At 35.2% G+C, this 22,160-nt stretch overlaps 2 protein-coding genes and 1 long non-coding RNA gene across 6 annotated transcripts in view; 2 read left to right on the top strand and 1 right to left on the bottom strand.

Moving 5' to 3' along the window:
* Positions 1-10,530, top strand: part of LOC143907445 (venom dipeptidyl peptidase 4) — a 432,526-nt gene extending 421,996 nt beyond the window's left edge. For all 4 annotated transcript variants that reach the window (XM_077424253.1, XM_077424255.1, XM_077424254.1 and 1 more), the window contains exons 13-15: positions 8,583-8,743; positions 9,908-10,119; positions 10,212-10,530. In XM_077424253.1, the coding sequence (XP_077280379.1) occupies positions 8,583-8,743; positions 9,908-10,119; positions 10,212-10,310 (472 nt within the window). In that variant the 3' untranslated portion in view covers positions 10,311-10,530. The remainder of the gene's footprint in view (positions 1-8,582; positions 8,744-9,907; positions 10,120-10,211) is intronic.
* Positions 10,531-14,521: 3,991 nt separating this feature from the next.
* Rpi12 (RNA polymerase I subunit RpI12) lies at positions 14,522-16,186 on the bottom strand. The gene is made up of 3 exons (XM_077424258.1): positions 15,912-16,186; positions 14,821-15,037; positions 14,522-14,707 (listed from the first exon to the last, which is right to left on the bottom strand). Exons 1-3 carry the CDS (start codon positions 16,045-16,047, stop codon positions 14,683-14,685), a joined length of 378 nt encoding a protein of 125 aa, XP_077280384.1. The 5' UTR covers positions 16,048-16,186; the 3' UTR covers positions 14,522-14,682.
* Positions 16,187-20,405: 4,219 nt separating this feature from the next.
* On the top strand, positions 20,406-21,086 carry LOC143907454 (uncharacterized). Its single transcript, XR_013259853.1, has 3 exons — positions 20,406-20,549; positions 20,628-20,835; positions 20,927-21,086. It is a non-coding gene; the product is annotated as an uncharacterized LOC143907454 (long non-coding RNA).
* Positions 21,087-22,160: the final 1,074 nt, after the last annotated feature.

Genomic DNA, 22,160 nt, shown 5'->3' with positions numbered 1-22,160 from the left:
CAGTCTACATGTCAATCTAACCTTTATACACAGAGAGGTTAGATTGACATGTAGACCGTGCGTGTGTCTTGCGTTTTGCGAACTGTGGCCAGTGTGGCCTACGTAGACCGGGCTTTATATTTAATATTTTTATGAGCCTGTGTGTGTGTGTTCACACGAGGCGTTTCTGCCGCGCGGTTGCCACACGATTGCGGCCGCGCGTTAACGTTTGCACGAGCCGCGCGCTGTCGCGAGGCAAGGTGCGACGGCGAGTGCCCTATGGGTCTAAAATGCCGCAAAGCGTATCGTAGACGCTCGTTGTCACGCTTACGCCGTTTCGCGTAGGCACGTATGCGCGCGTTGTCGCACCTTGCCTCGCGATAACGCACGGCCACGCGCGCGGCAGCGCAACCACGCGTCAAAACTGCCTCGGGTCTCGGGTGAACAGACTATATTGAAGAAAACTATATCTGAAATAGTTTACAATTGTTTTTCTACAACAGCATTTTGCTCGATCATTACAAAACAACTTTAAAAGATTCAATCTTTATCGAGAACATATCTGCTATATGTTTTTTATTTTCTATTACGTTTTCATTAATTTAACATGGACTTTAGTCCTACAACCTTACCTGTAGCTCCTGTAGCCAACTTACACCATGATATATGTCAATTTGCCCCACTATCGGGGCAAGCTAGCTACAATGCAGCATGTTCGTATTTCACTTATTACAAAGAAACTATACAGTATACAGGATCGTTTCGGGCATGAAAACGTAAAGAAAGGTTCTCTCTATCATATTAGCACTGTTTAATCATGATAATTAGTTGTTTAAAAACTCAAATGCCGAAATTGTGAAAACGGTGCCAACGAACCCCGGTCTCTCCTACTCTTGTAATTATTATAATGATAGCGCTAAGTGTAACAAGTTTGTTAATGCGTTAAAATAGACACTGAAGATGGTTTCAATGCTAGAACCGAAACCTGTAATTTGTATTAATATATTTGATAAATTAACACTGACACCTCGTTAAGGCTCGATGCCCTTTATTTCTTAATTTAATTTTTAATTTTGTGAGCTTTTTAAATTATAAGTTTATTTCATTAGGGCCCCTCTCAGCAAGACCAATTTTCCTCTAAACCCCGTCTAACGCGACCCCGCGTCCATTTTTCCTGAAAAAGGATCTAACTCTTACGGCAAGCGCGGTCATATTCTCGCCGTTAGAGCGAGGCGCATATTACGTTTACCACGGGTGCTTTACGCCACGTTTACATGTAGAAGACGCATTATATTGTTAACCCGAGATTGCTTTCGACGCCCAGCCGCGCCAGGGTAGCTCTCGACGGTGATGCTAACGAACGATCGCGGGCGGAATCTGAAGCCGAACGTGCGTCTGACGCAATCGTCTCCTCTGAAAGGGTGGCGGACAAAGTTTTGCTTTAAGACAAACCTAATTATAGGCGAGGCTTTAAAAGTGACTTATCACCGCGCGATCGGAGTAATTCGCTAAACCCCAAGTTAACTAATCTAACTCCGGGCTCCCTTGACGCGTCCGAGGACCACGTTTAACGAAGTTCTTTTCACGGCGCGGGCACCTGAGGGAGGGAGAGAACATCACTGCCGCGTTAACAAGAAGAAAATTGCTCGTACTTTTATCTGAATTTATCGGGTAACCCTTTCCACGCCCGCCGCGCCGTCGAGTGGCGGGTATAGGTATGTACCACGAAGAAGAGCCGGGCTCTCCTCTCGTATTTCCACTTAGCTGTCACGAGTAATTTATCTCGTGAGAGAACGTGTGAGAGAAAAAAAGAAAGAGGGAAAGCGGGACTAGTGGCAGTGGTGAGAGAGCTCGCCCACTTATACGACCGTTCATCTTTAAACCGAAACATCAAACTTCCGACCGTGACGAATAATGCCTATTCCGTGCCGGTGGTGAGGTCATATTTTACTGTTTAAGCGACAACGCGCCGCCGCGCGACCGCGAACCCGCAAGCCTGACGGCGCGCGTAGATTGGCGGTTCCGCAAATCTCCGCGCGCGGAATTTCCGGATGGAATTTAGTATATAGCAGCAAGAAATTAGCGCACGGCATGGTGTATAAAATGTTGAATCACGAAGTACACCGCGTCGTGGACGCGGTAAACTCTTAGCAGCGGCGGTTCTTTCTTCGTTTCACGAAGATTTTATCTCCGTCATTTCCAGACTTCTGCCCCAATTTTTCCCTTTGACGACCGGATTTCTCTTCGAATAATAATAACAGAATAACAACGGCAGAAATATTACTATAAAATTGCTTTTTCATTGTGCGCGGTTCCAAACGTTTTAATAATTTCATTATTTCTTGCTCGAACTATTTTCCTTTAACGTTGCTGTGGTGTTCCATAAAGGAAGGCAAATAGTTTGCATTTACTTATATTAAAACGGAAAATTGCTTACAAATAAAAAAAGAAAATTGAGTTGTACGCAGCTAATCTAATTTTTGTTGTAAACACAATTAGTGATCTTTTTTCTTATTGTAAAAAGAGTCGTAAAACTTTTAAGAGTATCGGTCCATCGACCGAAGTACATAAATAGAGAAAAGGATGAGGAATACCTGGGCACTTCGTGCATGTATATATATGTATATATATTTTTTAAGTTCAATACTTAAACATTGAATAGACCAAATAGCGTCATCGATAGTTTGTACAATGTCTTTATTACGATAGGCGTTTATTTGAAAAATATTGTCCCGTAAATGAAGCGAAAATTTACTTCGCCAGATACCATTGTCGATATTTACACTGTCACCTTTATCGAAAAGGAATAATTCTAACTTCAAATATATTTATCGATATCTCAATTTTGTGCGTCGTGGAAATTTAGCAAATAATAGAATCATAAGAGAGTATAGTAGAATCTTAAGGGGGTAGACAAGCGAAAAAATAGATCTTTTTAAAGTAAAATATTTAAGAAATAAAAAACTGAATATTTGAAACTTCAGCACATAATTCTACATTCTTTTATGGTGATTTAAAAAAAATCATTAAAAAATATTAGTAATAACGGAAGAGACTGGTAATGAAGGAAAACAGTTTCTTTCCTTTCAATAGGTGGTGGTGAACATGATTCAGGAGTAACGAAAAAGAGTGACGCCAAAAATTGCCTGTTTCGCCACCCTTAAAATCCGACTTGAATTTGGTGCTAAACGATAGTTATATACACTGGACAACAAAATTATCGCAACAAAAATTTTCGTCAAAAATTTGCCCAACTTCAAATAAGCACAACGTACTCCGCGAAAAATTGTCATATCTGAAAGTTTTTTTTTTTATTTTAAAGGGTGAAGTTTGTACTTTAAGGAACCATTGTTTGATTTTGAATTTAGCCTCCTCCCCCTCCCGCCGTTCTTCCAAAAGTAAGGACGTGTTTTTTCTTTGAAAAATTGCATACTTTGACACATTCTACGGAGTAGAATGAATTTTTTTCGTAACTATCATAGCAACCATTGTAAAATATAGACTTTTCCCCGCAAATTAAAAAAAAAATAAGCCCGTACGATTTTTTTTCGCCGAGTTATGGCTTATCAAAGTTACCTATGCATTTTTGTGCATTCAATCACCGCCAACATTAGCATTACTCGATGGACACCACGGGGAGGTTGCTGGTCGGATTTTGCTCATCGTGTGTGTGTGTGTGTGTGTGCATGTGTGTTAGCAGAGATTTGCACAAACTAATTTTTATTCAAACGAGGCATTGTTACGATTTTGTCTTTTATTTTCCGAATGAACGATACAATACAGTGATTGCAATACTGCGAAGTTACTTAGAGAAGTAATGTACTGTGAAGTTACTTACTTCAGTATTACAAAACTTCACAGTATTGCAGTCACTGTATTGTATTGCTCATTCGGAAAACAAAAGACAAAATCTTAACAATGCTTTGTTTGAATAAAAATTAGTTTGTGCAAATCTCTGCTAACACTACGCACACACGCACGCACGCACACACGCACACACACGATGGGCAAAATCCGACCAGCAACCTCCCCGTAGTGTCCATCGGGTTATGCTAATGTTGGCGGTGATTGAATGCACAAAAATGCATAGGTAACTTTGATAAGCCATAACTCGGCGAAAAAAAATCGTACGGGCTTATTTTTTTTTTAATTTGCAGGGAAAAGTCTATATTTTACGATGGTTGCTATGATAGTTACGAAAAAAATTCATTCTACTCCGTAGAATGTGTCAAAGTATGCAATTTTTCAAAGAAAAAACACGGCCTTACTTTTGGAAGAACGGCGGGAGGGGGAGGAGGCTAAATTCAAAATCAAACAATGGTTCTTTAAAGTACAAACTTCACCCTTAAAAAAAAAAAAAAAAAAAAAAAAAAAAAAAAAAAAACTTTCAGATATGACAATTTTTCGCGGAGTTGTGCTTATTTGAAGTTGGGCAAATTTTTGACGAAAATTTTTGTTGCGATAATTTTGTTGCCCAGTGTATAAAACATTGATCCTCTGAAAGTTTCAGATTGAGCCCACTCGAATCTTTATCTTTAAGATATGAGGGGTCAAAGTTTGCATTGTGCATCAACTGTTCTGACCCATTTCAGATGGTGCTTGATTAGCGTGAGTCCCCGTGTCTCTCACGATTTGGGGTGCTTGATTAGCGTGAGTTCCCGTGCCTCTCACGATTTGGGGTGCACAATGCAAACTTTGACCCATCATATCGTGGAGATAAAAAGTAGGCTCAATCTGAAACTTTCAGGGCTGCGTTCGGAAACGTCACCCGAGTGCACACGAGTATACTCCCTTCTCTTTCTATCTCAGCGAGTTAGGAGAAGGGAGTATACCCGTGTATACCCGGGTGACGTTTCCGAACGTAGCCTAGAGGATTAATGTCTCATATATAACTATCGTTTAGCACCAAATTCAAGTCGGATTTCAAGAGTAGCAAAACAGGCAATTTTTGGCCTGTTTTTGGCGTCACTTTTTAAAACATAATAAAAAACGGATTCATATACTTAGAGAAAAGTGTCTCTAAAATACATTAAAAACAAATTTTGAAAAAAATGTAATTTTTCACTTTTTTGCTAAAATATTTTTTTTCTTTTTTCAAGAATTTTATTCAAAAATCTTTTTCCGATACATTTTAGATATTTTTAAGATGTAAAAAATTTTTGAAAGAAATCGTTGAAGCCGTTTTCAAGATTCTACTAAACTGCTTCTCTTCATTACCAATAACTCTTGTTATTAAATATTAACATTTTTTACGATTCTTCTTTTAAAGCAAATATAAAAGAATATAGAATCATGTGCCAAAGTTTCAAACATTCAGAGTTTTTTATTTCTTAAATATTTAGTATAAAAGAGAGAGAGAGAGAGAGAGAGAGAGAGAGAGAATTAATTTTTTTTGCTCGTCAAAGTTGTTTACCCTTTTTAGCGCAAGCCTCAGGATCTTTCGTGTTAATTATAGAGTAATCCAATGGCCTTAGAATAACGTTCTTTGAAAAACGTTCAGTCGCTTATGTCAAATGGCATTTGCGAAGACGTACGCTATTCGCACGTTTCCCGGTGTTCTACGCCAGCTCTACGGCTGTTTTGCCAATGCATCGTCCGGCACGTAAAAAGCGAGTCACGGAGTTGGAAACGGGCCAAACGATTACGGAATCGTTCGATTCTCTTCAACTCAAAGCTCTTCCTGGCCGCCCGGCCCCTCGCGATCCGCGCCGTTCTCCCCCTAGCTGTGTCGTCAACTCTTCGCGAAACCCCTTCGCGTTTTGTCTCGTTTTTGCCAGCCTTTGTTCCGTCATCGAACCGGCTAACCAGACCAATTAACCAGCTTGTCGCTGGTTACTCCACCCGTTGGTTCCACGACCACTTAATTGCTGAATAACGAGTGACGTAAGCGGCCTTGAAGCCTGGAAATCTTGGGGACGGCAACGCACCCCTCATAAGCGTAATGATCCTTTAAACGGGGGAGAGCGACTAACAATCGTTTATCCTAAGGGGGGGTGGGGAAATCATAGCTCCGTGCAAGCATCCGTGGTTGATTTGAAGATTGAGTGTCGCAGGATTCGATAATAAAATACGTATAAATAATGACCCAGGCAGCACCATGTCCAAAATCCGGGATATAAAGCGTCTTAAAGATGTCTTTAAGATGTCTTTTGTCCCCGATTTTAGACATGCGTGCTGCGAATTAGTTTAAAAAAGGAAAAGGTTTCTAAAAAAGTATTTGAAAGATTTAATTTATTATAATATTTCTTCATATTTTCACAAAAGGAAAAATCTATTATGTTACGTCATGCCAGAAATAATTAAATATTACGTTCTTTAAAATACGTGATACGAAAGTTGTACAATTTTTCGATCGATTTGACGATTCTTTTTGCCATAACAAAAAAAGAAAAGATAATTCAGATTGTCGCTCAAGATATACATCATCAATCCAAATTAATTAACATTAATTGCAATTTAAATCTTCCTATTCTTTAGCGTTAATTTATTTTTGTCGCGCTAATTTATACCGATTCCGTTTTTAATTCCGTCGAGATCTTCCAATAATTTAAATATCCGACGTACACGCGATCGTAATTAAAACGTCAGGAAAATCCTAGCTGCCTTGAAATTCGCGCAGCGTATCGGACCGCGGGCGTTCTCGATAGGCAACAAATAAGTGCGACGAGACAAAGGGCCACGGGGAATACCGATAGAAGTCTGACCGAGACCGAAATACGTATCCTAGAGAGTATACACATAACGGGCGAGCCGCAAAACGAAAGGGAGAAGCGTCTCGGTCCGAGTTTCTTCCCTTTTCTCTCCGTCTATAGTTTCTTTTTTTTCCTCGGTTTTTTTTCTCTCATGGAAAGAAATAGAATTCAACGTACCGCCGCCGGTCGATTTACGAGGTAAATAAATTTCACCGAGGGAGCGAACGGAGGAGAAGAAGAAACGAAATCTGCCGCGCGTCGCCGTACGCGCGCGCGAGGAGCCGTTTACTATTTCTACAGGCGCGGCGGCCCGGCCGGTCGACCGGCCATGCCGGTGTGGGCGCTGATCCCGCCGGGACCATTTTATTATCGAACACACGAGAGATGCCAGAGACAATAGCCCGAAAAGATTGGAAGGAAAGAAATACGAATTTTACCCCTCTTTTTCTTCCGGGGTGGCGTGGCGGCGGGAGAGCAACGCACGCGGGCGCTTCGCGCGCGTGGAATCCACTCTCGGGTTTCCGGAAATCATGAGGCGAGACGCCGCGCTCAATCTGGGAGACGTCTGAAAGATACACGGGTCGTCCCAGAGGTAACATTCGCGTTCTTTGTCCGTGGATTCCTCGTCCAAATTGCAGTTGATCTTTCTCTAAGGATACCGTGATGAAATATCACTTTTTCAAACTCCCTTATTTAATTCACAATATCCGAATTCGTTGGTAATTAGAGAGATAATTAAAGTACAGCTGAAGCATTATCCATTTTAAATTGAGGGAGTATTCTGGTTTGAAACGTCGTAAAAAAAGGTATTTTTCAAGAATTTTTTGTAGAAAAACGAAAAACAGCGAATAAAATTAAACTTTGCATGTTTTTTTCATTTTTTAATTAACAAAAATGCTCTTTTCAATATGTTATATCCTGCTCACTAAGAAGTGTAAGTGATTCTAGCTGTTTTAGGTATCTAAAACGTAAAAAACCAAAAATTTTCTTATTCAGAAGAAGTGTGATGGCTCTATTATCTAAATCAGAATAAGCATTATTTTCTCTGTGAAAGAGCCAGTAAAAATAATTTAATGAGGCTATGAAAAAGTTAGATTCTCTGAAAAGTTTCAATAATTATAATGCACTAAACTACATTACTGTATAAAAATTTGCAATTGCGTAACACACGATTCATTCGAAGGCGATCTATGTGCTATATGTGTTCTGTAATATCAGGCACATTGGTAGCACGTATAATCGCGCAGAGTGCACGCGAGATAATGACAGATACGGCAGATACGGTGAGAGAAGGAAGTAGAAAAATTACAAATTATTCATCGATTCTCATCGCAAAGTGGTCGACTATCTCGTTTGCGCGTTCAGCGAGAGGGGCGATTATCTCTTTACGGGCGCTGCGGCATTCTCTAGTAAAAGAGGTAATCTTGTGAGGCGCGTTCTCGCACACAATCCTCCTAGACAAAAGATATTGTCATAAACATATTCCTTTTGATATTGTTTCCTAAATTTGTAAGTTGCAAGATCCTCGTTTTTGCAAAGATATTCTTTTCTCACTGTCACGTCACCTCTCGGTGATGTACAATAACTTGGGTTTTACGAAATTAATCAGGTGCTTCAAAAATAACGAAGAGTCGTTCAGAAGCTATTGCTTTAGAAACTAAAATAATAATTAATGAAAATGTTAATAAAAAAATATCTATCCTCCTGATGTATAAATTATAAAAATATGCTGAATGTTTGCTCTCTAACTCTTTTTTTTCTTATACTATGCAGATATTTTAGAAAATTTTAAAAATGTTTAATCAATTTCGTGAGTAAAATTGTGTAGATAGGTAATATATTTTTGCTATATGTGCTTCAACATATCGTATTTTCAGTGATATTGATTCACCTTTTCTCTGCTTCTTACAGGCATCTGCAGGACAAATTGCCCTTCATTGACCGTACCAGAACGGCGATATGGGGCTGGAGTTATGGTGGATATGCGACCGGCATGACGCTCGCCATGGACTTAAAGGGTGTCTTCAAGTGCGGCATGTCTGTCGCGCCAGTTACGGATTGGGCCCTTTACGGTACGTTATTAATAGGTGATCGAATTAACGACGCAACACGTGAAGTGTGTTTAGTCTACAGTCTACAGTTATCTCAAAAGGAAGAAAAATTATTTAGCAACGTAAACCGGAATTATCTTACAACTGGATGAGCAATTTCTTGTAATTCGTTGAATTACACACCGCGCTAACATCAGCAAAGTCAGGTTGGCTCATCAATGGTAGTAGGAAAAGTAAAAAAAATTCTGAAAAATTAATAAACCGATAGATATGCCTAATTAGTAGCAATAATTAGCGCAAAAAGCGGAAAGTATTTTCTGTCTCAAGCATTTTAACATTAAGGCTAAAGAAGAGAGAGCTAAAAAAGACAAGAGAATTTGTCTTTTTGGAAGTCGGAACTTAGGGCTTTTTGCTGAGAGATCTGATTGTAATAATTATAATGTATAATAAGTAATAGAAATAAAGTAACTGTCATAAATCATTGTAAACTATAACAAATAATTAAAAATTATAGCAGATTATAACGCTAATTAGATTTGAATCAATATCTTTTATTTCTATGCTAGGAATATTGATCTTCAGTGAACAATTTATTTTATATGTCCCGTGCGTTGCAAATCATACTTGAAATATGTAATAAGAGATAGAGAGAAAATATAGTTAATGGAAATTGATGTTTTTTTATCTTTATTTTTCGATTGCTGCGACATCATTAGTAGTATCACGCGTGAAGCATTATTTTTCTAGCTCGATTTTCTTCGCTATAAACGAAACGTTGTTAAGAGAGCTTACTTGCGGAGAACGCGGCTTACTTAAAATGACTTATGTTAAGCTCATTTGGCCCCGGGATTTGTCTAAGAATTTTTTAAGCACCGGTGTTTTAATGAAGAAAAGTGAGCGCTCTCCGTGTAGGAAAAGGACGCGCTACTGCAGCTTTAATATTACTTTCTCAACTGCTTTAAATTCGTGTCAGCATTTACCTCTCCTTTTGTTAGAGCACGCGAGAAAAATACACGTAATTTACAGGATGGCGTTAAAAAGACTTATGCAACGTCACACTTGTGCAATTTCCGCATAATATATTACGCGGAACACATATAAACGTAGACGGTAAACCTTTATTCGTCCTTTTTTTCCACTCACGCGTTATCCTTATTAATGCAGTCGTGTTAATTGCAATTACAGATTCGATTTATACCGAACGGTTCATGGGTTTGCCAACCGTTGCTGATAATCTGCAAGGCTACGAGCAAGGCCAGCTGCTCAATAAGGTCGAGAACATCAAGAATAAGATGTACTACTTGATTCACGGTACTCTGGACGACAACGTGCACTATCAACAATCGCTTATGCTTGCGAAGGTGTTGGAGCAGAAGGACATCCTCTTCAGACAACAGGTAATGTTCACGTTCTCGACACAGGCAAGTTGAATTAATACCTATATGCGTGTATCGCCAAGTAACTTTGCAATTCTTTCGTTTTTTTGCAGACGTACACGGATGAGGACCATGGTATCGTTCAGTCGCGGGCGCATTTGTATCACTCGCTGGAGAACTTCCTGGATGAATGCTTTCAGACGTCATCATGATCGGAGCACGGGATAGTGATGACAATCTAGACGCTGTACACCACCTGCCTCACACTTGTAAATACTTCGTCACGTGTACAGAGTTTATGTACAATATGTAATATGAGCGTTTAGAGAATGTACATAGCGGTGTGAGATTGCCGAAGAAAAATGGGAGAGACGGAGAGAAAGAGAGAGAGAGAGAGAGAGAGAGAGAGAGAGAGAGAGAGAGAGAGAGCGAGAGCGAGCGTAACCATAAAAAATGCGAGAAGAGATAGAATAATTAATTAGGCACCAGGTCGTCGCGAAATTATGCAGGGCAGGTCTGTAAAAAAAATACATGTTTGATACGTTTTTTAAAGTAGCCGATCAAACGGTGTGTCGAAGGCCTAATAACGGCGCGAGCCTCGTCGCCTCGCCGTTCAGACCTCACTAGAGTGTATTCCGTATTGCAGCTCGTACTTCCATTTTTAACCCATACACGCATTGTTCAAACGTTATATTAGCACGCAACACACAGTTATTTCTCGGATGGTCGAATGAACCAATCGACTTGACGTCAAGTTTGAATAGCGAAAATATATATAAGACGCGATCTTTCGTGATTTAATGACGATTTTCATTTAAAGAGTCTGCGATTATTTAACGAAATTGTATTATTAATTACCGCGATATGATATAAGTTGCCACTTATATCGTCGAAATTAATAATAGAACGATAATTAATCGGTCTATTAATTAATTCATCAATTAATTAATAGAAGTTATTCAGTAATCTACGCGTCCCATTTTTTTCTTGAGATTTACTGAAATGACAAAAATTACATTTTTTGTCTCAAACTGAATTTTTTAATTACGAATACCATAAATAATTTAACCATCTGAAATAATACGTTCCGTATTTATATACATTGATTCGATATATATAAGTTAGATTATTTTCATATTACGGCAATCGCACTTTCTTTTTGACGAGATATTAAGTTGAAATATCAAAATGTTCACATATATGAGTTCAGTTATCATCTCGATAAATGAGATCTCTTAAAATTTTAAATAAAATGTAAATTAAAATGCCATCGCATACACATATATACATACATGTCTACTTTCAAAATAAATTAGAGAAAAATATGCTTTAAAACTAATAATTTTTTGCTTCCTTATAGAAGAAGCTTTGTTTTCGTAAAAAAAAAATTTTTTTTGTTTTTCTGAATGTGTTCAGAATGTTCTAAAATGTCGAAAAATTGCAATTTAAAAAAATGTCTGTATGTATGTATGTGTGTGTGTATGTGCCAAATTTACCGAAATTTCTATAACTCCAGAACTAATCAACCAAATCGTAACGAATTATATATTAAATAGGGGTAGAAAAAAAAGACTGAAGAATATAATAAAATTAATAAAAATTGCTAATAATCAAGGGGTTCTTTTTTAATAAAATTTTGAATTTGCAGAAATGTTTGTTTATGCTTTAATTTTCGCAAATTTGGAGATATCGATCTATTTCTAATTTTATTATATTTTTTTAAGTCTTTTTTACCCTATTTCATATATAATTTGTTAAGATTTGGTTAATTAGTTCTGGAGTTATAGAGAAATTTCGGGAAATTTGCTCTAACTTCCGAGATATCGGGCTTCTTTATAGTTTTTAAGTGTGCAAGTAGAACCCTTTGCTCACAAAGCTTCCTCTATGAGGAAGCCAAAAAAATAAATACTAATAATTATACATTAAATAAAATAAAAGCTTCCTCATATACATTAAATTTATACATTAAATAAAATAAGCTTTCTGTAATAATGAGGAAGCAATGTGCAAGTTTGTAATTTGCACCCTTTTTTTTGTGTAATTTAAAAGTTGCGTAATAAAAAGATATCTTTAATTAAAATTGCATTTGGGATTTTTAAAATTTAACATTTCAACATTTAAAAAATAAAATACAAATAATGTAAAATGTAAAATAATATTATTCTATCAAATGGCAGAATTCTTAAATTTATTTAAAGTTAATGATATATAAACTTTTATTCCCCCAAATAACATTTATCACATAAAATATATATACATTTTCTATTATGTCCTTCTAATAACGATAAAATTAAAAAGCAAAAGTACACTGTTGTGTACTGCTTTTTTCGACAATAATATTATCGACGATATTCTGAGATATAACAATTATTACGGCCTATTCAACGCGTTTACATTTGTATTTGAACACTACATCTGCCAAATGATTACAATAGATTACATTAAAAATTATGGTGATAAATTTAGTTAATACGTAAAATGCGCCAAATAATTCTGATTTTAATGTAAAAATAAATTTTCTGAACTCATATATGTTATCTTCAGGCTTTGGAATACTCAGCAAAAATATAAAACTCTTATGTATGAAGAAGCAAATTAGCATTGATTACTCCGATACCGTGATATTAACAATCGCTAGTGCTGCATACTTATATCGTACTAATTAAACGGATCTTGACGAAATGAGGATATTATACAAGCATAGTCCTGTCAATAACTTTACAACATTCGCCGACGATGTAATCAATTAATGTATGAAAATCAAAATTTTGCGTGCACAAAAATGTGGAATTAAGCCGATCAATTTTTGAGATATATTTAGGAATGTTCTTGAAGCGTAATATATTTTCACAATACACTGTTTTGATCAACTATTGTGAATTGTGACGTTCGTAATTCTTATGAAAGTGCGACAACGTAAGACGTTATATATATGATGACCGACGAAAACTTATATAGGAAGTGCTAACCAAATTATACTTTCAGGATCGACGATAATATATGTGAAAGCAATGTTTTGTAATGATCTATAGGTAGGTAACATATTATTTTTTTGTACCTCTACAAACTGTTGCACGTTTCGAGAGAGGCATTTCACTATGAAAATAATATGTACAAAGAAATTTCCATAAAAAGAATGTATAATAAAAGCGTATGATAATATGCACAAGTTACTAAAACATATGTTTTTTATAAAACATATATATACTTTATGCTATGGGATATATAATATTTGGGAATATAAGCATCGCGTTTGATAACTGCATTGTTATAAAAATATTGGTCCTAATATTATTTTAATATGTAAAATCTTCTAAACGAGAAGTGTATTAATAATAAGATTTTGTTATTCAACACCTTTGAAATTGATTCCACCGTGACAACAAAAATAGTATTATTTGTATTAGTAGTAGATTATTATGGATACTGCAAATAGAGTGCTGCTAATATGTTGCTAATGAAATTACATGCAATATTAAAATATTTTATAATTTTTTTTTTTGCACACACACGATAATTTTTTTAATTATATATATATAATCTACTGTTAAATTTTTCAACTTTTTCTAAAAACTTTATAACAACAATCTTTAAATTCAAGATAAAATCAATTTAAAGTTTCTTCAAAGATAAAGATTTTAGAAAACACTTTTCATATCATCATATCATCATATTTTGATTGTTTGAAAAAATAATTCATGGTTTCATAATATCGAGATTGCCTCTTTTACTTATAAATTTTATTTCTCTATTCTATATTATTCTTATACTGTGTGTGTGTGTGTGTGTGGGTATACCAAAGTGTTAAAAAAGTGCAATTACATGACTTTATATCACATTCGTATACCTATAGTTTACGTAATGAATACATATAAAATTCAACAATTTGTTTATCAAGACACTTTCCCTTAATGTAAGATAGCATATCTACTTCTTATTATTGTTAGACCACGGGCAAATATTAGTGCCAATGTGTAAATGCATACCTAGGATAAGTATAAGGGGGACTATCGACAAACTCTCTATTAAAGTTTTTTAATGCAAGGACCACTGTAACAATTTTGAGAGTGGATCAAGAATTTATTAAAATAATTGTTAACTTTTATTCCGAACACGCGTGCATTGTATATACAAACTTACTTGAACACTTAATTAAGTAACAGCATTGTTAGAAAGAAAATATTGTGACCCAGTAGAGTTATGGAATTATAAGTGTACTCTCTTTCACCACTATTTGTTGAGTGTATTATGAATAAAGCTCTATGTTTTATTAAGGCGGAGTATTTATATCTTGAGATATAAATCTCAAAAACTATCCCGCTATATACATTTGTATGTATGGATAGTAATATTTATTAACAGAACTCTATAAATAACGGATTAATATTGCATGTTTTAATAAAAATATATGTAGAAAACAAAATACATATAAAATACAATACGATGTATTAGAATTTTTCATTTCTTCAATTGCTTTATACAGTATAAAAATAATGTATGTTTTCTATACAAAATAGAAGAAACAGAGGAATCATATTGTTCCATATTTCTTATAAAATACAACATATAACATAAAATTTTATGTTAAGAATTCTCTGTTTCCTTGAATCTGCAAATAAGATGTTTTATTTATTAATAAAGTATTACAAGCAACAGAAACTTAATGTGAAGATAATATCTGAATGCTAGGTCAACACAATATTGCTATGTACAGATACATACTTGCATTTGGTACATGTGTAAAATACAGTTTGTCCCTCATCAGCAGATCTCAATTGCAATGTTGCATAAGACATTTTATCATTTTGACACTGAGGACATTGTCGCTCTACTACTGGTCCATCCGCATCATCGTCACTGTCCTCAACTTCTTTAGTGGATGCATAAGTATGTTTAGTGTTGAAAAGGATTGTATGTGCCATTTTCATGTCGCCAAAAACTGGAAAATAATATTAGAAATTGAGTCTCCAAATTAATGTAAATTCTAAATCACTGCTCAAGCTTGCACATTAAGGATTACTTTAAACGCAATTTTTTATATTATATATATAGTAAATAATAATATATATTAAATACAATATACAGTATATATATATATATATATATATATATATAAATAAAGGTAAGGACAATCAACTAGAAGGTAAGAGAAGAGCTTGAGTATAATGTGTAATGTATATAAACTTTTTTTGTATTTGCCATGGTTTAGTAAATACAGTGCTTCATACGTAGGATAAGTTTTACAGCTGCTAAATAAGCATACAAAACATTTATCTGCATTCGTTGTCGTTGTGGAGTTATACTATCAACCTGTTTCTGAACACTATCTCCTGCACATTTATTTAAACTTGTTTATGCCAAGAGTGTATAATATTGCAATCCAATTGTATATGCCACAATTTTACTCTGTTCATACCTGCTGTCGTCATGCATGCACGTCTCATTTAAAAGATGACAGTGTTTACCACAAAAAGCAGTACTAAAAAAAAAGAGTAGTCAAGTGGATAACCAAGTGCTCCTATATAGAAAATTACATTGTGATTGCAGAAAGAAAATATGTTTAGCGACGAGAAATATCGCAATATGCATTATCTTTATGGACTTTCTGATGGAAATGCTGCTGCAGCTGAGAGGAAACATCAGATGCGGTGTGACAGCAGATATGGACAGAGTACAATAAACCATACCGAATACAAGACAAGCTTGTATATATTACGTATTCTACTCAAGCTCCTCTTTCACTTCCTAGTTGGTTAACCTTACCTTTTTATATATAACCTTTTAACTGAAAAAGATTTTTGTTTGCATCACACCTTCGGAATCCCATTCTCTTTTGCACGTGTAACATGTGACTCCTCCTCTTTCGTCAAGCAAAGGTAAAACTGAACCGCAATCCGGACAGAAGCCAGGTGCAGTAATAAAACAACTACTGTTGTTATTTGCCATCATTTAACATGAATATAATCAGCGATCGAATCGAATTTAGCCTTCTTATTCTTATTAAAATTTGAAAACTGAAATCGTAGATATCATGATACATCTAACCTGAGAACGGCCCTCTTGTGTTCTTTCTGAGGGCGCAAGCGTAAACTGAGCAAGGAGTGCAAGGACGCATTTTTCAATGCGCCACCTGAGAAAGTGCAACTCAACTACGTCGTTTCGCTCGGTAATGGTCCGGGAGTGTTTCTCGCGAGTGACCTGTGTGGTGAGAGGAGGAGGAGGAGAAGGAGAAATCTGACGTCCTGAGAGGAGGAGAAGGTTCGAGAGAGACATCGGGCATCGGCGGAGCAACCTTGGGGTATCATTTTTTTGCTACATAAAATTAATAATTCGTTTCCATTTATTTGAATTATTTTATCTTAATTAAAAATAATTAAAGAAAGAGAAATTATCTAAAATTTTATTCTTGTAAAGATCTTTTTCGGTAAAGATAATTGTGTTGCTAAATATTTTATTGAAAGACAAATTAGAGTACGTGTAAGAATTATCTTTTAAAATGTTGATTATTGAGCGCTTCTTTAATTTGAATCTTATTATTTTGTATGTTACAGTATCATCCGTAGCTATTATACGTGGCTGAGTAACTCCGCCTGTTGCGCATCGGGTTGGTAAGTTAGAAATTTTTTTTATTGAGGTAACGATAATCTACAATTAAATAAATATATAGAGCAAATGTATCTCGATGATACATATCAAATTATGACAATGAATTATAGTATAAATTTATTAGACTTCGTAGATCCGGCCGTTGCCTTAAAATAGATAGGCTAAAACTAATTATGACGAATATTTAATCTTGGTGTCACCTGATGTTTATTGATGTATTTGCGATTGTGCTTGAGGAAATACTCGCACACTTCGTACGCACCGAGCTCATAAAAAAACTCGTAGGTATCTTAAGTATTATTGTCTCTCCGAATCTCAAAGTAAAAGTGATTCTAAAGAGTAATGCATGCTGAACACGAATTAAGTGCAATTTTTTATTTTCATTGAATTCTATTATTTTATAAGCGACTAAACCTCTAAAACTTGTGTTCGGGGCAAAGTTGTTTCCAACCCAAAACCAAGTCAAGAAAGCTAAATAATATATGCTGCGTATGCTCGGAGATAATAGAAAACAGAGCCGATGAAAAACAGTGCATTTCGTGCAGGCGTAAAGCCCGTATCAGACTACCGACTGCGAAGGCCGACCCGACTGCCGATCGCGACTGCCGACTCACATCTAGCCAATAGACCATGACTGCCGACTCACATCTAGCCAATAGACCATGATCTATTGGCTAAATGTGAGTCGGCAGTCGCGATCGGCAGTCGGGTCGGTCTTCGCAGTCGATAGTCTGATACGGGCTTAAGGCACACAACGAGTGCGTGCGTTCATCAGACTTTGTTTTTATACATGCTTTAACTGTTAGCGAAAAAAAAATTGATTTTCTTGAAATTATTTTCCGCTTTCCATTTTTCTACTAAAAAAACAATGAATAAAGTGTATTTTATTACTTTTTATGATCAAAATTATGTATCTTTATTTAAAATCCAGTCCTAGAATGAAGACACGACTCCGCCCCGGGAATTTTGACTTTTCGATGTTTGCACCTTTGTCGTTTTTACTCTATACCGGTTGAACAAAGCGACGTAGACCAAAAATGCCTATATAAATTTTGTAGCCAAGGGTTCACTCTTTACAATGGTATACTATATTTCACTAAAATGATTTATTTTGTTGTTAAAAATTGGCACCGAAAAAAAGGGCCGACTTCGCCCTGGTCTCCTCTACTCGAGATAACATTAGTTATAAAGACCATGGCACACAAAAAAACTTAATTATGCAATAAAACTTAAGAAAGCAAATCAGCTAATTACAGTTAAGAACTTTTAAGGGTAAATAGCATAACGTAAGTAGTAGCAAATCCAAACTGTTGATTTTCTTACTGCTAATTTAACGTTTTATTACTGCTTAAGTTTTTCTACATGCCAAGGCCCTTTTTATGTATCTGTATTATGTCTTCCTATATCCCCACCTCTGGCTAACTTTTCCTTTGCTTTCCAGAAATTCCCGTGTATCCTGGGGTATCCGACTAATATTTTGCATAGGTTATTGCTTTTTACGAATGTTGTTCGTAAATGGTGTATTTTAATTTATCTGGCAATTATTGTTATAAGTTACTTTTTTTTAGACCTATACTGTCAAAAAATTTTTTTTTAAGACTAAATATTTTACCAGGACCAAAAACTTTGTCATTTATTAGTGACTGTCATATTCTTCTCAGTCGCGATGGTAGTTCATGAGACGTTTTATAACCCGATTTATGACGTTTTTGAAGTATCTTATAGACGTTTTTTTTTTTATTTTAGACCATTTTTAGATATATTAATTGTAAAATAAAAATTAATAGTACAGAATAATACAATTTTACAAGGAAAAAAATACGAAAGGGAAGAATGTGTTGTTTTATATATATATATAAATCGGTATATATAAATAACTTAATATTTACATAACTTTGATAATCTTGAAACAACAGAGATTACGGTTTTGTTTAGCAAAATTATGTAAGTATTAAATCATTGATATATCGATGTATCTTTCTCAATTGATTTCAGTTTCTGTCTCGTATTTTTTCTCTTGTTAACACGTTTCCAAACAATTTCTCTTTTTAATTGTATTGTTATGATACTAAACAATGCAAAATAGCTGATTGTGAGTACCAAATTAGCTGGCAGTAAATTTTTTTTATAGGCTATGCTATATCCAAATTGAATACGTTGTATATGTATATTAATTGATAATGTTAAATTGTAAATACTTGTACATGTTCCAAAAAATGTCTTATAAAAGACAACTTTTAGATGTCTATGGAAAAATTCGGAAGACGGTTCGAGGACGTCTTTTGGTAATTAAGGGGGGAGTCTCATGTAACACGCTAAAAAATAAGGTAATATAACTGTCGGAATAATTTTTTTTTTAAGAATCAATGCGACGAATCTTTTTCAAACTTTTAGGGTATTTTATTATACATTTCAAGAGATAAAATAATTTTTTTGTTAAAAAATAATAGTTGTGTTAGGAACTATGAAGCTTATGAGGTTGCGGTTTCGGCGCCGGATTTGTAAATTGGCGGGCGTTATAGCGCCTGTTGTACTCGCCAGCTCGCCTGAAACAAAAATAAAAAAAATGTTCTTATTCTCTATAGTTGTCGATGAACCTAAAAAAGAAAGTAAAAGTGCAAAATTAAGGAAACAGCGAGACTTAAAAAAAAGTTGCAATTTTGACAAAAAACTTTTGTTTCTTTTAAAGTAGTTCGATGATGAACGACTTTTGCCAAAAGTGATAGGTTTTGTTTTTTATATCGAAAGAAGGAACTCTCCTGAATCGATTAAGCCCAAAAAGAAGATAATTCACCATCCCGTTCTCAAAATATTTTATTTCAAAATTAGGTGATTTTAACATTGGTCTAATAGGAAAAGAGATATTTTCCCATGAATAACACGAGTTTGCGAAAAATTTTTTGCCAAAAATGTCCGAACAATATATATCGATAAAAAGAGGACACTGTGAGGAAGCCTATAGTTGAAGGTGAACACGATCCACCGTACAGTTTTTTTTTAATTAATAATTAAAGTTTGGTTTCCGCTGCTCAAGCGCTGATTTTCACAACTCGAGCGTGCGGCGACGTGGCAACGCCGCACGCTGGGATCGTTGGCGTAAGGTTAGGTGCACGTTAGTGTGAGTGAGCGCAAAGACAAACAAGTGTACCAACCGCACGAACTGTTTGACGTTGCCAAGTCGCTGCCCTCATCTCGTACATGAGGGCAGCGAGGAAAATTGTTTATGTAAAAAATTACATGCATCTTGTGGCGAAATTACTGTACTTCAATAAATCGCCATAATAACGCAATAATTCAATCGAAATAATGTCCGAAGTAGAGCACTCAAGAACAAGTTGAAACAAGTTGAAACAAGAACAGTTGGCACAAGTTGAAAATTAGTCAAGCGACGCATTAACACACACTTAATTTCTTCTTCATTAATCACACTTCACTTCACTTCATTAATCTATTTCAGGCAAAATATTATTCTACAACGTAAAAATTACTTACTAATGGTCTTTTATAATGGTCTTTTAAAATTAATCTTTATTAATCTTTTACCCTACCTTACCGACATCAAAACTTAAAAATTAAATTAAAAAAAAAACAAGACCTGAGCGACGATTTTCATTCTCAAAATGTTTTTTACACAGAAATAAACGATTTTACAAAGTTTTAAGAAAATCGGAGGGGAGAGCGTTATACTAAACATTTATCAATGCCTATGTGTAGTGTAAGTAAATGCAAAAATAAAAGCGATAATGCAAAAGAGAAAAATATTCAATTTTTCTCTTATCCAAAAGATGAAGAAACTGCGTTAAAATGGGTGCAAGCTGCCAACAAAAAAGTTAACCTAAAAAACGGTAGGCTATTTTGAATCTATATAAATTATAATATTGAGGCATATATTTTTAACACTTTATTGAAATTAATTTTTGTAGCTCGCATATGCTCTGTCCACTGTACACCAAGCTGTTACAAACCAAAGCCAGCGTATTTAGCAAACTGTGAAAATTACTCGCCTAAGAAATTACGAAGACTTCATGATCATGCAATTCCAACAGAAAATTTGCCACTGTTGAAGGAAGGAGAAATGCTAAAAGAAGTGCAAAATCAACACAACATAATAAATGTTAGTGAAAACAGCCGGTGTGTATTATTGTATGATGTAAAATGTTTTCTTTTATTATAATATGTGAAGATTGCAATAAATTCTATTTACAATATTTTTTTTTAACAGCAAAAACAGTTTTAGTGAGTCCGAGACCAATTTGATCGACACTTCAATGAAAAATAAAGCAGAAACATGTTTTATGCAATCTTCAAAAGAAAATGCTAGGTATAATTTTATTGATTTCATGCGTATTAACGACTTTATTGCTGTACAATAAATTATTGCATGTTGTTTTATATTTTCATTTCTTAAATATTTTTTGCTTTCAGCAATGCAAAGTGACGATACAATGGTAAACACACAAAGTAATTCACAGACTATTGTGCCTGAGCACATAAGGTAAACAAAATTAATTGTCTGTATGATTATAAAGTATCAGCTCAAATATATGTATATATAAAAATTACTTGATGTTTACTATAGGATGTATATATTATATAGGCAGATCTATTACTTTTCGACCGAAGGTTGCGGGGGTGGGTCACCGATTTTGATGCCGATTTTTTCCTCGAAAGTACATTAGAAAAGGAGATGATTTTGAAAATTTTCGATCGATTCGATCAAATCCGGCCGCTGGAGCATTTTTTGAATTTTGAAAAAAGTCGATTTTTCAGTCATTTTCAAAAATTTATATCTCAGCTTCTATATAACTTAGAGACTCGTTTGAGGCCGCATTCTTTTCTGTAAACCCTTTACTTTTAAAAAAATTTGTCATTGGTTTGCACTCAAGACCAGCTTCACGGCGAGCTGCTAACTAAACCACTGTTTTAAAAAAATTTTGCCTATTTTTAAAATGCTGTCATATCTATACAGTTTTCGAAGTAGAGGGTTGATCAGCAGCTGATATTTTTTGTTCAGGTATACTCTGAAGAAATCTACCCACTTTTTGCTTGATTGTTTTTATTTCGTTAAGTTATAGTCCGAGAGCCCACCGCAAAAATTTGGGTCCATCGCTTTTATGGATAAATTTACTTGCAAAAGGTAGTTTATAAGTCGTATTATCATAAACGATTGTCAGCCAAACTCGTACCCCCTGCGTTATGAGCAATAAAAATTTATTAACAATTGGATTTCTAAGCGATTTGGGCCATCGCTTTTATGGACGAAACTTGTTTCATTCGAAAGGGCATCAAATTCCCTTTCAGAAAATACCCGGCTGATTTGCCCTGGCCCCTGCAAAACCCAGGCTGATCATGATTTTTGACTCAACGCGCGAGTCAGATCGAGCGTGGCGTTTGAAATGCGCGCCGTAAACAAGGACAGAGCGTCACGCTTTTATTTATACTTTGGATACTATCTA

The sequence above is a fragment of the Temnothorax americanus genome, unplaced genomic scaffold (genome assembly GCF_048541705.1).
Source record: "Temnothorax americanus isolate GAGA-0224 unplaced genomic scaffold, ASM4854170v1 Scaffold80, whole genome shotgun sequence".
In the NCBI taxonomy this organism is placed as follows: domain Eukaryota; kingdom Metazoa; phylum Arthropoda; class Insecta; order Hymenoptera; family Formicidae; genus Temnothorax; species Temnothorax americanus.
This window is presented reverse-complemented; position numbering and strand designations above follow the sequence as displayed.